The following is a 17135-nucleotide window of genomic DNA, read 5'->3' on the forward strand; positions in this document are numbered from 1 at the left end:
GACAATGTCCCAACACACCTCCAGGCTGTGTAAGGGCTATTTGACCAAGAAGGAGAGTAATGGAGTGCTGTGTCAGATGACCTGGCCTCCACAATCACCCGACCTCAACCCAACTGAGATGGTTTTGGATGAGTTGGACTGCAGAGTGAAGGAAAAGCGGCCAACAAGTGTGAGAACGCCAAAAGCCTGCAAATCTGTCATCAAGGCAAAGGGTGGCTACTTTAACAAATCAAAATATATTTCATATTTTAGATTCTTCAAACACTTTTTTTGGTTACTACATGATTCCATATGTGTTAATTCATAGTTTTGATGTCTTCACTATTATTCTAAAATGTAGAAAATAGTCAAAATAAAGAAAAACCCTTGAATGAGTAGGCATGTCCAAACTTACTGTATGTTCCTAACCAGTTTATATTTGCAATAAGACACCTCGGGGGTTTGTGGTATATGGCCAATATACCACAAATAAGGCCTCAGGCCTTATTGCTCAAATAAATGTATAAATGCCTCATGAGACTGTTGGAAAAGAATTCCAGGTGAAGCTGGTTGAGAGAGTGCCAAGCCTGTGCAAAGCTGTCATCAAGGCAAAGGGTGGCTACTTTAAAGATTCTTAAATATAACACATTTTTTTAACACTCATTTACTACATGATTCCATATGTGTTATTTCATAGTTTGGATGTCTTTACTATCTACAACGTTTTATTTTATAAACTGGAGAAAATAATTGAAATTGCATGCTTTGGTTTTGAAATTGCGTTGGTATGTCAATCCTGATTAGCCAATGGGTGTTCATGATTTTGCAGGGGTTTCATATTATTAATTCAATACCAAGGCAGCACTGAAGATAAGAGATTTGTTTTCAGATAGCTAGCAAGCCTTTTTTTGTTATTTAAAAAAGTTCAAGGTGCAAAATGTCATCAGTAAAGAAATAAGGTAAGAGGCTCATTTATTGCCACTTAGACAAAGGACTATGGATTAGTTTTACTGAAGGACCGGTCTATTTGCGCTCTCTGTTGTAAAACTGTTGATTTGTTGGACATGAAGTGTACGGCATTATTTTGAAACGAGACATGAGGAAAAGGTTAAAGGATGAGGCGGACAAGGTTGAAAGAATCAAGAGGGCCGTGTCCAGGTATGAAAAGCAAAGCTTTGTGTTCACATCTACATGCAGTCAATTGCAAGCTACAGAGGGGAGCTACAAAGTGCATCGCTAAACATTGAAAACAATTTACTAATGTGGAATATATCAAGGAGGCTTTCCTCAGTAGTTTGCAGGCTTTATTTAATTGATTGCCTAACAATTGCCTAACAAAGATAAAATACATGACTGTGTCTGCCAGAACTGTTGAAAGGTGAGTTACCGAGATGGTTGAAAAATATAAAGGAGCAGCAAACTGTAGCGTTAAAAGATGCCCCTGTGTTTAGTGTGGCTCTTGATAAGTGTGTATGTGAATGACATTCCACGTCTGGCAGTTGTTGCAAGATACTGTGACTCAGAGCAGTTACGTGAGGAGCTGCTTTGTCTCAAACCCATGCATGGTACTACTAAACGGGAAGATGTAGCAAAAGCCTTCACAGATCATTTTGAGGAGAGCGGTGTCGGTTTAAAAAAAAAACATTTGCTATTACAACTGACGGTGCCCCCGCTCTGGTGGGGAAACATAAAGGATTCACAAAGCTGATTTGAAGATAAGATTGGCCACCCCGTGGTTAATGACACTATCATTTACCAAGAGAATCTGTGTTCAAAGTTCAAGTACGTGGTGCTAATGGACATAACTTCTGTTTAGCGTGCTATGGAATTTTTCCGGTTGTGGGCAATTAGATGTAATGCACATGTGAAAATCATAACTGGCACGCAAAAAAGGTTGCCGACCCCTGGCCAACTGTATGTTATCAGGCATTGCACCATGCTGTAGGCTTGTTCATTTAGCAGACAAGAAATGCTTATAAGTCCCGTGCAATTATATTCTTACTATAAAATCATAAAATAATGGAACTGGAATGAATAAAATGGAAATGATAATTTTCCCATAAAGGAGTGAGGTACTATATGCCAGATTTAGTTATTTGCCAACTTTAGTGGTAAATGATGCAAACCTATATGTTTTGATTTCTAATACGTTCTTTGGGCAGCATGGTGCGACTATAGGTGTTTTAGAGAAAGTTGCACATTTCTTTGAATGAATCATCACCGTAGAAAGCGCTGTCCATTTTTGTCACTTTAGGCTTTGAAACAACATCCACAACTACTGTGTTTTACTGTGTTTAACTTTTTTTTTTTTTTCAAATTGATCATCACAATGAGGTGAGTTAAAAGCATGATACTGTTTTGGTGATAAGTGTTTGATATGATTTGCATTGATGTCAGAGGGGTTTGAGGGACAATAGAGCCCCATTTTTAGGACCTGATGGTCGACTTCAATGCTGAGCCCCAGAGGGTTTTACCGTATGTCACAACCTCTATCTTGATCATCTCTCTCGCTCTCTTTCTCATTCTCTCATCTCCTCTCATTATTTCTCTATTGTCTCCTTTCTCTCTCTCCAAACATGAACAGGTTCCCCTGGATGTCCTACTTCCTTCTAAGAGCGTGATGTCAGCTGCTGTGCCTGTTTCTGAGTGACTTTTCTTGTCCTGCTGGGATTTAAAGCATATTTTCCCTCCTGGAAAAAGAGGATAATCTAATGCATTAAAGCTCCATATTGAAGCGTCAGAGAACTATATGCTTGTCTTACATGGTTTGTTGCCCCACTACAACCAAGCAGCCGCCGTCCATAAAACGCTTAAGTATCTGGGTCACTGTTATTTGAAACCTTGCTGACCAGATCTGACCAACCTCTCCTGCAAAGATAAAGCTTCTACTCTGCTAGATCAGTTGAATGAGCCACACACACACTGTAGTCCAGTGGTATATAAAGGATTGGAGTGCTGGCTCAGGGTTGAAGTTTCTCTATTAGGCACAGTTCTGGGTTCAGCTTTAGGCACAGATCTAGGACCAGGACAAATAAAAACAACTATTAAAAAAATGAGCTGCCAGCAGCCATGGCAGGTTTCAAGCTTTGGTCCCATAGCGCAACCAATAAACATCTTCTCCAGAACTGCTCGACCAATCGGCACCAACTTTGGTATGTTGCATCTATGGATGCTCGTCTTTGAACGCAATACACTCATTTTGTATGATTGTTTTTTCATGTACAACAGCGCCACTATGCAGCCAAACTGACAAACTCTACATGTTAGCTAGAGCATGTGTGCATCTGTCTAATTCATTCAGTCCAACAGATCAACAGATATTAACATGTATCCATTGTAGTGCCACTGTGTGGTCAATCTGAATGTGCTTGGAAATGTTGAGTCTTGACAGTGTTTGGAACATGTATCATGTTTTATTTTACAATATGAATAGCCATGTGTTATTTTTATTTTATTTAACCAGGAAGGGCTCATTTGAGATTTGAAATATTTTTCATTACACAATTACAGACAGACAACATGAAAAGCTATAAGTAATCTAGTAAAAACCATAGAATTCACAAGAGTATAACAAAATCATAAAACGGCAAATTTAAAAACATTGACAGGTCAGGGAATCAGTCTCAAAATCCTTCATCCGTGATTTAAAAACACCAATCGGGAGAAGTTCTTCCAGTTTAAAAGTAATTTGTAAGGTGTTCCAAGACGATGGCGCAGAGTACATAAAAGCCCTTTTACCAAATTCAGTTCGGACATTTGGAACAGTTAGCAGGATAAAGCCCTGTGAATGAAGAGACATTTCTGAACAATAAAAATGTCAAAATAAAATGGTAGTTAACCCAAAATGGCTTTGTAAATAAAAGTATACCAGTGACTGAGCCTACGAGTGACTAGAGAAGGCCAGCCAACCCTGGTATACAAAGTGCATTGATGCGTTAGGGTTTTGCAGTTTAAAATAAATCTCAATGCGCCGTGGTAAAGGGTGTCAATTAATCTCAAACACTGAGCGGAAGCATTCATATATAAAATATCCCCATAGTCTAGTAAAGGCATAAATGTAGCTGATACTAGCCTCCTCCTGGCTTCAAAAGAAAAACAGACCTTATTCCGAAAATAAAATCCCAATTTCAGCATCAATTTTTTTGTAAGTTGTTGAATATGCAATTTAAAAGAGAGGCCGTCATCAACTAAAATTCCAAGATATTTACATGAGGTTACAGTCTCAATCTCATTGCCCTGACAGGTAGTAATAGGTGAAAGGTTCAGAGGTCTATTTCTTGCATTAGAGAACACCATTAGTTTAGTTTTGTCAGTATTGAGGATAAGCTTTAATTGACACAAGGTATGTTGAACAGTATAAAAAGCAGTTTGCAAATTCTGGAAAGCTTTTGTAAGAGACCAGGCACAACAGTAAATAACAGTATCATCAGCATAAAAGTGAAGTTGTGCATTTTGCACATTTTTGTCTAAATTAGTTATATAAATAGTGAATAAGAGGGGACAAGTACAGAGCCCTGGGGCACACCATTACAGACAGACAATTTAACAGACATGAGCCCATCAAATTGAGTGCACTGAGTTCTATCAGACAGATAGTTAGCAAACCATGCAACTGCATGCGCCGAAAGATCTACACTGATCAAGAAGATCAGGACCTGCAGGCTTTCTCTGATTTAAGGATTTCAGGGCTTTATCTACCTCCTGCACTGAGAATGGCAAACAGCTAAAAGTTTGTCCAGCTCTCGCTGGTTCATCCACACAGGGTTGTACAGAGACAGAGGACACTGGTTCATCCACACAGGGTTGTACAGACAGAGGACACTGGTTCATCCACACAGGGTTGTACAGAGACAGAGGACACTGGTTCATCCACACAAGGTTGTACAGAGACAGAGGACACTGAATCAAACAGCCTACCAGATGATACAAAGTGCTCATTGAAACAATTCAGCATTTCAGTTTTGTCATATACAGCAACAAAGTCCTTTAGTACACATGACGGTAATTCCTTGACATTACTGTTTCCAGATCTAGACTTAATAGCCTTCCAAAACTGATAACAGTTTTTAAAATATTCAGACTTGGCCTTCCTGAGAAGAAAATAACAATTGTTTTGTAACTGCCTAAAAAGAAGCCAATCAGCATCAGAACATGATTTATATGCATATATTACATTTGTGCCATACCACGCCCACATTAATGTTTATTGGTCAGTAGCATACATGTTTGAGATGCTACCCTGGAAAATATTGTGTTGAAATATTGGTCCATAGATGCTAAATATCAAGTTTTGTGCAGATTTGTCATTCGGTGCCAGAGGAGTAGCGGTGTGTGTTTTTCACAAAATCCTAAATGACGGAAAATTCTTCATGGCGGACCTTATGGGTACTTGAGACATTTGTTCCTTGTGAGGAGAGGGACATATGTACCAAATTCCTTGACTCTAGGTCAAATGGGGTGAGGGGTGTGACCTTTCAAAGTTTGCATTTTCAATTGCTTGTTTTCAATTGCTTGTTATAGCGCCACAATCTGGCCAATTGACATGGCATTGCATGAGAGGATGTGGCCTATGGGCTTTTACCATCACGTCAAGTTGCACCCTCCTGGATCTTAACATCTCACAGGAAGTTGCAATTTTTTAAACCACATCTGCGGAGAACTGGAATAATAACGGCAACAAATATGAATTTCACCCAGATTTTCTGTTTGAACCCCTAACAATTCTGTATTTAGGAACTTCATTAGGTGGGATGTCCCTTTCTGAGGTGAACGTTTGAATGATTTATCTGTCGTTCTTAAAACCGTTTACCTTTATCTGGGGTGGTCCTTTAGAGGATGTGGCTTGAACCACTGTGACCCTTTTATATACAACCCCCCATCATCATAGGACTCCCGATTTGCGCAGCGGTCTAAGGCACTGCATCTGTGCTAGAGGCGTCACTACAAACCCTGGTTCGGGCTGTATCACAACCGGCCGTGATCGGGAGTCCCAGAGGGTGGTGCACAATTTGGCCCAGCGTCGTCCGGGTTAGGGGAGGGTTTGCCTGTGGTAGGCCTTCATTGTAAAATAATAATTTGTTCTTAACTGACTTGCCTAGTTAAAGTTTAAATAAATCAAATCGCCCTACTGTAGTAAGCCAAGCATGATCTATGGCTAATTACTTAATCATTCAATAAAGTGGCCATTTGCTGCTGTATTTAACCAAACTACTGGTTAGGTCTGGACCACCTAGATTGCATTATCGGCAGTGATGTTAATTGTGTGTATTGGGAGATCTCTTTTGATTTCTTAGACCTGAGCATTTAAAAAAAGGCCAGAAGAGAACAGTTTATGGTTAGAACGGACTCTTACAAGGATGGCTACTAGGGCTGTGACAATTATTTATTTCCATGGCAAAAAATTGTCCTTTTAAAAACCTGCTGTATGTAAAATATTGTGTAGTATAGCTTGGAAAAGAAATACATGTGACTGGATGGCAACATCATTTGGTTCCCAACATTAGGGCTGTTTAACTAAAGAAGTTAAATCCGCTTTGTGTTTTGTTTCCTTGCCACGATACTAACAAGTATAACTAACAAGATGTATTACATTTTTTTTATTTAACCTTTATTTAACGTTACTGGTATCATCCAGACCCTACTGGCTACCTAGTTAGGACAATGTCAGTGTTGTAAAAATACAGGTTAAGTGAATGCAGTGTAGTTGATGCCATTTTGGAATCAGCTCTAACCTTTCTGGTGCTCTCACATCAGGCGACAAGGAGGAGGAGGGGAATCCACTTCAGACCATTGAGATGCAGTGATGTGGAGCCCACTGTTTTGAACCTATACTATAGCCTGTCTTTGTTTTCACTGAGAGGGCTTTAGCTGCACTGCCCTCAGCCTTTGTGCCTGGGTGACCTGAATCACCCAATGTCCCTAATGTAGCCCTCCTAGGCATGGCTGTGCTGCGTATTCTTTACTGTGGTAAAGTGAATAGTATACTGTTTCTACATCACTCTTATAGTCTAACCAAGGGGCACTAACTGAAGAACAAACTGGATCTATGAAGGATGTTATTCTATTTAAGTTAGCTGACATAACAGGAGTAAAGTCGACGGAAACGATAGAATGACGTTCCTTGGGCTGGGTTGGGTCAACGAGGGATGACGTACACACACACACACACACACACACACACACACACACAGTGAGTGTGTTTAGTTCACCTGGTACCATAGGTTTATCCACAGGAGACCTCGTAATGCGTCGTTTATTTTATAACAGTTTCATTTCAATCTGTCATGCCAATACCTGTGCAGTTTACTGCAGAGAGCATATTCCACGAGTGGCCCAAAGCTTCTGAAACGTGCATCTGTTTATGACAAGGGGGTTTTCAGCATGGAGGGTCAGCATCTGTAAAGGGCTTATTGAACCAAGTTCACTGAAACATTACAATGGGATTGAGGCTGGGTTCTATTTGTTCAGTGTTTTTAGATGAATCCACTGTGTTTGAAATCCAATGGGTTTTTAGAGGCATGCTTTCTAGTAAACTACCAAAGACTTTAGTCCCATCTCGCAGTCATTCTCAGTGTTAGATCTCACCGTCTTGAGGCCAATGCAGGGGCAGTCTCGGCAACAATTTCACATTTTCAAATTCCACAGTGAAATTTGGCAGAGAAATTATTTTGGCTGAATAGACTGCCCTTCAGCCAGTGGCTTAAGTATTTCTACCCTTCAAAGTGCTCTGCTTGTTAGCAGTAGGGCTGTCATCGTGCCGACAGCCTTGGTTAACATTTAGCAGGCCATCAGCAGGGGAAAATGCTAGGTACTCTACTCTGGTTTTCATGTGGATACAGAGGAACCAGGGCACAGACAATAAATCTGTTTTATTTTTTGTCTGATTCCGTTTTGTTTTTCCAGGTTTCTGTTTCTGCTAGTTTCAAGTTTTCGATCTCAAAATCACAATTTATTATTTATAGAAAAACAACAAAATTGGATGTTCTAAGTCCACAACGATGCTTAAACCACATCAGGAGACCACTTTTGAGGTTTGTGAAAAATCGAAGAAATGTCTCTTGGGTGTAGTTGCTCTTTAATTAAACTGTGCTCCAGCCAGAGACCATTATTTGGTTAGCTATGTTTCTGTAGCGCTCATGTGATTGCAGAGTTTGCTGGATTTGTATTAATCACTGGATTAATACAAATAATCACGATATTCACAATTCTGCCAGGACGGCACAGGCTACCTTGTAGTTAACATTTAATTGAGAAGGTTTTTGGGAAAGCCTTTCCATCTACCAGAAGATGGTTATCATCACATTAGCATCGCTGACGACTACCCAAAGTGGTAGACAAAAATGGACACACAGACATGCAGTCTTGTGCTGTTGCCTCCAGAAAGTTAAGGGAAATACAAATCATTGATGCAGTTTATTCATGTCATATGATAATCTTGGAAAAATTGAAAGCATTTCCTACTAATATGTTCAATACATTTAGTTAATTTCATACTAAGTTCAATACATTTTGGAATATTGTTGAATTCCGTTTTAATGTCTGGATTCCGTGATTCCGTCCGTGTTCTCCGCAACACAGATTTTAAAGAGCTCTAAGACAGCATGTTGCTATCGGTGTCGTGCAGGCAGGTATGGGGCTTTTAGATAACTATCACTGAGAGTTAGATATGCAGGTTTGATAGCCTTGAAGTTGTCACTGTCTTACAATATTGATTGTGTTTTTAGGATAACTATTTTTGCCATGTGTCTTATGCCTCAGTGGGCATCTCTAGCCTTCATCAACTCTGATCATTCATAACATTTGTGAAGTTGTTTATGTGAACAGTAGACATTACAATATGGAGCGATTTAAAATGTTAAAGGATGTCCTCATGCTAATATCCCATGTTTGTCTCTTCTCTGTCCCCCAGATGTTCCTGACAGTCTACCTCAGTAACAATGACCAGCATTTTACAGAGGTGCCCGTTACCCCAGAGACACTGTGCCGGGACGTGGTGGAGCTATGTAAGGAGCCCGGAGAAACTGAATGCCACCTGGCTGAGATGTGGCGTGGATCTGGTGAGCCTCCTCCCCTTTCACGCCTGTATATGCCTGACAACTACCACCCCTATGCCTGTTATTTAGGCACCTGGACTAGTACCAATGTCTATGATCTACTGGTTACTTGGGAAAAACACATCTTGTCTTCTAAACAAACCCCAAGATGATATAGAACATAGGGAGAGTTTTGAGAGAACATCCTAATTTGGAAGGAACACAGAATAAAGGCTGGCTGTGTGCCAGCTGGCCAGATCTTTGTCCGTGTTGTCTCTGACGCTAACAAGCTAGGTGTATTATCTTTGTAGACCACCACACAGATAACACATCTCTCACAAGTCTCTCTCAAGTGGAGAAATACGACTTCAGCCTTGAACAATCCCCACAGCTGCTCTCCAAGAATTCTTAGAACTCAAGTACCTGGGGTTAGAAGTGGACCGTTTCCATGGTTGTGTGTGGTTGCCATGAGAGACGAGACTGGGTGCCTGTGTTCCGGCTGGAGTACCTCTGTGTCCTTGAGGGGAAGATTTTGTAAGTGCTCAGGTGGAACCAGATAAATTTTGCACCTCTTTTTACAAAGCTGTTTTATTCTTTAGGTTTAGATAATTCCAACAAGAATAAACAGGCCGTGCTTTAATACTGTCCTGATTATTTCACATCCTTTTTTGTTATAAGAGAATCAAATCCAATTTATTTATATAGCCCTTCTTACATCAGCTGATATCTCAAAGTGCTGTACAGAAATCCAGCCTAAAACCCAAAACAGCAAGCAATGCAGGTGTAGAAGCATGAAGGCTAGGAAAAACTCCCTAGAAAGGCCAAAACCTAGAGAGGAACCAGGCTATGAGGGGTGGCTAGTCCTCTTCTGGCTGTGCCGGGTGGAGATTATAACAGAACATGGCCAAGATGTTCAAATGTTCATAAATGACCAGCATGGTCAAATAATAATAATCACAGTAGTTGTCGAGGGTGCAACAGGTCAGCACCTCAGGAGTAAATGTCAGTTGGCTTTTCATAGCCGATCATTTAGAGTATCTCTACCGCTCCTGCTGTCTCTAGAGAGTCGAAAACAGCAGGTCTGGGACAGGTAGCACGTCCGGTGAACAGGTCAGGTTTCCATAGCCGCAGGCAGAACAGTTGAAACTGGAGCAGCAGCATAGCCAGGTGGACTGGGGACAGCAAGGAGTCATCATGTCAGGTAGTCCTGAGCCATGGTCCTAGGGCTCAGGTCCTCCGAGAGAGAGAGAGAATTAGAGAGAGCATACTTAAATTCACACAGGACACCGGATAAGATATATGAAATACTTCAGATATAACAGACTGACCCTAGCCCTCCGACACATAAACTTCTGCAGCATAAATACTGGAGGCTGTGACAGGAGGGTCAGGAGACACTGTGGCCCCATCCGATGATACCCCCGGACAGGGCCAAACAGGCAGGATATAACCCCACCCACTTTGCCAAAGCACAGCCCCCACACCACTAGAGGGATATCTTCAACCACCAAGGCATGAGCAACGTGGTTGGAACGTTTTAAATACATTGGTGCACTAATCAACCATGTGTTTAGTACTTCTGTGTAATGAAGAGAAGATGCAATATGTTTAGAGGTTGGAGTGGTTGTGTAACAGGTCAGCTGAAAACATCAACAACAGATCATTGTCCTTCCCTGACAGAAAGATGAAGTGAAAATGGAAGTCTTGATTTAAATGCCTCTCCTTAGAATGTAGCCTAGTCCAGTCAGTCAGTGTGGTCTGACCGGATTAACAAACCACACAACACGTCATACGACACACACCTTGAGATTTCCATTTTTGCTGTGCTTGTCACTTTAGTCCTTGTATGTAAAACACATGAATACTGATAGGTGGGTCAAAACACATTTTATAGGGGGTGTCCATGTCAATATTTCCGAAGCCTGGGGGGTGCACTGCTTCTGTTCTCTAAACCTGTGTGTGTTCTCTATTCTACCCCCCCCCCCCCCCCCTCATCAGAGCGACCTATAGGAGTCAGGGAGCGGATGCTGGACGTGCTCCAGCATTGGGGGCAGCACAGGGCAGAGGTGCGCTTCTACCTGCGCCATGACCGAGCGCCCAGCAGAGAATCTTGTGAGTTCCCAATGACCTGACAGGACAAAGTGCGTACAGAAGAACACAAGCACACCACACGGATACATTTGGAATTTATTTCAATTGACTGATTTCCTCATATGAACTGTACATACATCAGACAGTGTAAAGACAATCTCAGACACAGCGATGTAATCAATTACGTAACAAGTTGTTAGAAAGTAGAAACCCAGACAGCCCTCCCTCCCCATAGGACAGGGATTGAGCAACAGAAGCCTAAGACCCCCTTGATCCTTGAATGCCTATGGATTTCTATTACAAGACTTCAAATTCCAGACAAGCCTTATTAGCATAATGCTCTAGGGCTGTCACTGTGAAGGGATGTTCAAATCACATCCCTATAAGGTTGTTACTACTGTCCACGAGGCGATGTGGATCCCCTGTCCCTCGTTGCATAATTCCTAAACCCTCTACCCTTCACAGCTTATATCTGGGATTAGATGGTCGTTTTCCTTTCTGGCCATTTTAGCCTGCACTTGTTTTCCCGCACAGTTAGCTTGTTTGTTCTGCAGTCATGTCTTCGTAGTTAGTTGCCTTGTGATGGACTAAAATTGATTAGCTTAGCATTGTGTTCTTTCCACAGAGTTAGTTAGCCTTGTGGTACAGTTAGCTAGCTAAGCAGTGTTTTCTCTTTCTCATAAAGCTTAGCTAGCTAACTAAATAGACTATATTAAGTTATATTGGTAGGAATTGCCAGGGTCCTCACAATACGATATTATCACAATACTTAGGTGCCGATACGATATTTACTGCGATTCTCACGATGCTGTATGTATTGCGATTCGATATTGCAATTTGATGTTCCAAACATATTGCTCACTATGTCTGCTGCAAAGAGACAAGGGAAATCATGTGAAAATCAGTTTATATATATATATATATATATATATATATATATATATATATTTATATATAATCAGTTTATTTATATATGTTTTGTACACTCATTGTGTGTGTGTATGTATGTGTGTGTGTATATATATATATATATATACACACACACACACACACACACACACACAATGAGTGTACAAAACATTAGGAATACCTTCCTAATATTGAGTTGCACCCCCTTTTGCCCTCAGAACAGCCTCAATTCATCAGGGCATGGACTCTACAAAGGGTCAAAAGCATTCCACAGGGATGCTGGCCCATGTTGACTCCAATGCTTCCCACAGTTGTGTCAAGTTGGCTGGATGTCCTTTGGGTGGTGGACCATTTATTGATGCACATGGGAAACTGTTGAGCGTGAAAATCCCAGCAGTTTTGCAGTTCTTGACAAACACTCAAACCAGTGCACCTGGCACCTACTACCGTACCCCGTTCTTGCCCATTCATCCTCTGAATGGTACACAATTGTCTTAGGGCTTAAAAATCATTCTTTAACCTGTCTCCTCCCCTATATATACACACAAACAGACACACAGTACCAGTCAAAAGTTTGGACACACTTACTCATTCAAGGGTTTTTCTTTATTTTTACTACTTTCTACATTGTAGAATAATAGTGAAGACATCAAAACTATGAAATAACACATGGAATCATGTTGTAACCAAAAAAAAGTGTTAAACAAATAAAAAATATATTTGAGATTCTTCAAAGTAGCCACCCTTTGCCTTGATGACACCTTTGCACACTCTTGGCATCAAGGCAAAGGGTTGCTACTTTGAAGAATCTGTTTTATATTGTTGTTTAACACTCTTTTGGTTACTACATGATATATAAAATAATACCTACTCATTCAAGGGTTTATTTATTTGTTATTTTTACAAATCGATGTATTAATATAATATTGTCCAAAAATAATATTGCGATATATAACTATCAAAACATAGTTCTCCCCATCACTATTAAGTTAGCTAAGTAGGCTATTCAGTTCATTTGTCATAGCATTACCTTATAGGCTAATTATGAGTTAGTTAGCTTAGCATGTTATTGTGCCCCTGAGTAGTCCTCCAGACCTAGCCAATGTTTGTAGCAGATTTTGTCCAAAACTATTATGTAAGTTGCTTGGTCACGGGCCGGTGCTCGAGGGATGAAATCAGTTCCACTGGCTCCCTAAGACACCCTCAACACACAGACACAAATACACACACAGTCAATGATCAGCCCCTCAGAGACCCAGGGCATTGTAGTAAATCCTGAGATTATGACCGGTCTCTGGGCGACACTGATGTCTTTGTGCTGGCTGAGTGGCTTAGCTCGTCGCTAACGCTAGCCCATCTGTGTTTGTGTAACCTGCTTGTGACTCCTCCCCTCCATCCGAAGGAGCCTATTGCAGAACGTATGTAGGTGTGTACTGTATGTGGTGTGTCAGTGTGTGGTGTATATAAGGGCGAGAGACGTTTGCTTCACTCATATCAGCTTTTGATCCAATGAACACTTTGCGTGAGTTTCTCATAGTTTCCTAACAGGCTTGGAGGCTTTTAATGTTAGTCAGGAAAACTTTTTATGCTTTACTCTTCTCTCTGACTGTTTTTGACTGAGGTTTTGGATGTGTGTTTCAGGTGGCTCACGAGGATCAGACTCCAAGAGGAACGGGGTGAAGAGCACCTGGGATAGACGGATGGAGAACGGGGTGAGTTCAGAAACCAGTGACTTTAGACAAACTCTGTTTTTCATTCAGTCACTGTAGTATAGTTGCTACATTGCTGATTGCTGAACCCCCTCTGCATTTCCTGTCCTATGAGTCATTAGATTAGTCAATTAATCAAACATTAACTTTCCCTCTGAATTGTTGTGACTCATTGATCTAGCTCTTTTTAACTTGTTTTACCATTTCCTCTGCTGCTCTTTGTATTAGTAAACTTTTAAACCTGTAACATCTAAAGCTTCCGAAGAGAAGTAGAGGGAGAGAGGGGAAAAACGAGTTCAGTTACTCCTGTGTCACCAATGACGCAGAAAACGTCCCCATATTTGAACACGAGTGTGTGCTATTTACCCACATGCAGAGACTGTACTTGTCCTACTTAGCTTCAGGCCTGTCTTGACACAGATGCAAAACACACAACATTTGCCTTGGAGTGAGAGATGATGTGTTTGTATATGTACAATATGTATGTATGTATGTCTTACTTTGCCAAATCTTTTTTTGTGTGTGTGGCTGACCGTCTCTCCTTGTTGTACCCTGCGCAGGTGTCGGCCCCACGGATGGACATGACTCTGGCTGAGCTGCAGGAGATGGCTGCCAGACAGCAGCAGCAGATAGACGCAAAGCAACATCTCCTCGCCTCCAAGGTAACAAGGTAGAAAGATAGAGGGGGGGGGCAGTGGAAAGGAGGAGATGAGACATGGAGGAAGAAAGAAAGCGAGGGAAAGAGGGGGTGAGGGGGTGGGATGAAAGCGAGAGGGAGTTGCTAAGAGCGAGACAAAGTGAGAGGGAGATGAAAGAGTGCAGGTAAAGTGATGGAAATAAATGGAGAGGATGGAAAACAGAGACGAGGGGGGATGAGAGAGGGGAAGATTAAAGGCGAGGACAAAGTGATGGAGAAAAGTGGAGGCAAGGAGCACAGAAGGTGAGTTATCAAGGAGAAAAAAATATTTTATGGAATAGAAAGAGATTGCAAGATAACCCTGTTGATGTAGTGGTCTTGAGTGGGTGACTTAAGGGTGAAGGTAATACACAGGAGAGGAAACACACAGGTAGTGCTGAGCGATTAACTGAAATGTCGGTTATTTTTTGTTTTTTAAACAACTAATTGACTGACGTTGGTTCAATTATTTGAATTCCGTTTTGTATGTTTTTCTTCCGTGAGGTCAATGCGCACATCGCACAGTTTCTCGAGAAATAAATCAGATCCAGCCTGAACTGTGCGATGTAGTAGGGAGTTGTAGTTTCCAACGGGCCAATATTCTACATAGTTTAGCGCATAAAACGTGGTAATTAACTGTACTGAACAAAAATATAAACGCAACAATTTCATAGATTTGACTGAGTTACAGTTCATATAAGGAAATCAGTCAATTGAAATAAATGTATTAGGCCCTGATCTGTGGATTTCACATGACTGGGAATACAGATGCATCTGTTAGTCACAGATACCTCAAAAATAGGTAGTGGCGTGGATCAGAAAACCATTCAGTATCTGGTGTGACCACCATTTGCCTCATGCAATGCGACACATCTGCTTTGCATGTTGATGATTGTGGCCTGTGGAATGTTGTCCCACTCCTCTTCAATGGCTGTGCGAAGTTGCTGTATATTGGCGGGAACTGGAACACACTGTCGTACGCGCTGATCCAGAGCATCCCAAACATGCTCAATGGGTGACATATCTGGTGATTTTGCAGGCCATGGAAGAACTGGGACATTTTCAGCTTCCTTCCATTTTCAGCTTCCAGGAATATCCTTGCATTATCATGCTAAAAGATGAGGTGATGGCGGCGGATGACTGGCACGACAATGGGCCTCAGGATCTCGTTACAATATCTCTGTGCGTTCAAATTGCTATTGATAAAATGCAATTGTGTTCGTTGTCCGTAACTTATGCCTGCCCATTCCATAACCCCACCGCCACAATGGGGCACTCTGTTCACATCGTTGACATCTGCAAACCGACGCCATACACGTGATCTGGGGTTGTGAGGCCGGTTGGACGTACTGCCAAATTCTCTAAAATGACGTTGGAGGCGGCTTATAGTAAAGAAATTTGCATTCAATTCCCTGGCAGCAGCTATGGTGGACATTCCTGAAGTCAGCATGCCAATTGCACGCTCCCTCAACTTGAGAGATGTGGCATTGTGTTGTGTGACAACTGCACATTTTAGTGGCCTTTTATTGTCCCCCAGCACAAGGTGCACCTGTTTAATGATCATGTTGTTTAATCAGCTTCTTGATTTTCCACACCTGTCAGGGGGATGGATTATCTTGGCAAAACAGAAATGCTCACTAACAGGGATGTTAACCAATTTGTCCACTAAAGTTTAGAGAAATGCTCTTTTTGTGCTAATGGAACATTTCTGAGATCTTTTGTTTCAGCACATAAAACAGGGGACAAACACTTTACATTTTATGTTTATATTTACGTTCAGTGTACAATGACCATAATCCATTGTGCATCTATTGCCCGGTCTGTGTTTCTTTTACAACTGCTACAGAAGAGAGAAGAATGTGTGATCGTGAGGTGATATACAGAGCAGCTGTTGCTTCTCGAGGTATCGCTACCTGAAAATAAGTGATTGTTAGTTAATATTCAGCAGTCATAAAAGTATGCCGTATTTACTTTGAAGAACTACACAAATAGTGACTTTGTCAGACAGCATAGGCAGCAGCTCTATAGAGATGACTTTGAATTAAATAATAGTTCTCAAATAAAACAAATGTAATATGTGACCGACCGGCTCGATTCGGTCTTATGTAGCAACATTTGAAATTGTGGTTTTTACATTGGATAAAAGTAGAGGAACAATGGGAAAGTAATTCTGCTTTGAAAGTTGATTAACTTGTAACCTCACTTGAGAAAATGGCCCTTGAATGTTTTGGTACCTACAGGGGAGAGTTCTTCTTTGTCTACACCCATTCAGCATCGTTGTAACCTTTTTATTTAACTAGGCAAGTCAGTTAAGAACAAATTCTTATTTGCGATGACAGCCTACTGGTGAACAGCGAGTTAACTGCCTTGTTCAAGGGCAGAACGACATATTTTTACCTTGGCAATTCGACACTTACACCATCTTAAGCTTTAGCCCCACCCATCTCTTTTAAGGATTTACTTGTGAGGCTATGTACGAAACAACCAAAGATTTCAAGACTAAAGGCTGGCTTATACTACGGGTGTGTTGGTAAATGTAATCTGGAGTGCCAGAGTGTGCTCTGGGCATTGGTAAACTCAGAGCATTGTCAGATTGTCCATTCGTAAATCGCTCTCGGCGCAATCAGAGTGCACGCTGGATGCTCTGGCCGAGGAGTGGGGTTGATCCGAGCGTTCTGACCTAACAGCAACAGTCAAGCACCCAGGCTAACTGACTAACGTAGGCTAGCTTGCCAGCTA

The 17135-nt window shown here is 41.3% G+C and overlaps 1 protein-coding gene and 1 long non-coding RNA gene across 7 annotated transcripts in view; both read left to right on the forward strand.

Annotated features, from left to right (window-relative positions):
* The window catches only part of LOC139562131 (apoptosis-stimulating of p53 protein 2-like), a 51911-nt gene that overhangs the window by 13950 nt on the left and 20826 nt on the right, over positions 1 to 17135 (forward strand). For all 6 annotated transcript variants that reach the window (XM_071379497.1, XM_071379502.1, XM_071379501.1 and 3 more), the window contains exons 2-5: positions 8888 to 9035; positions 11010 to 11123; positions 13653 to 13723; positions 14281 to 14382. In XM_071379497.1, the coding sequence (XP_071235598.1) occupies positions 8888 to 9035; positions 11010 to 11123; positions 13653 to 13723; positions 14281 to 14382 (435 nt within the window). The remainder of the gene's footprint in view (positions 1 to 8887; positions 9036 to 11009; positions 11124 to 13652; positions 13724 to 14280; positions 14383 to 17135) is intronic.
* On the forward strand, positions 787 to 2727 carry LOC139562132 (uncharacterized). Its single transcript, XR_011672308.1, has 2 exons — positions 787 to 1137; positions 2564 to 2727. It is a non-coding gene; the product is annotated as an uncharacterized lncRNA (long non-coding RNA).

The sequence above is a fragment of the Salvelinus alpinus genome, chromosome 32, assembly GCF_045679555.1.
Source record: "Salvelinus alpinus chromosome 32, SLU_Salpinus.1, whole genome shotgun sequence".
In the NCBI taxonomy this organism is placed as follows: domain Eukaryota; kingdom Metazoa; phylum Chordata; class Actinopteri; order Salmoniformes; family Salmonidae; genus Salvelinus; species Salvelinus alpinus.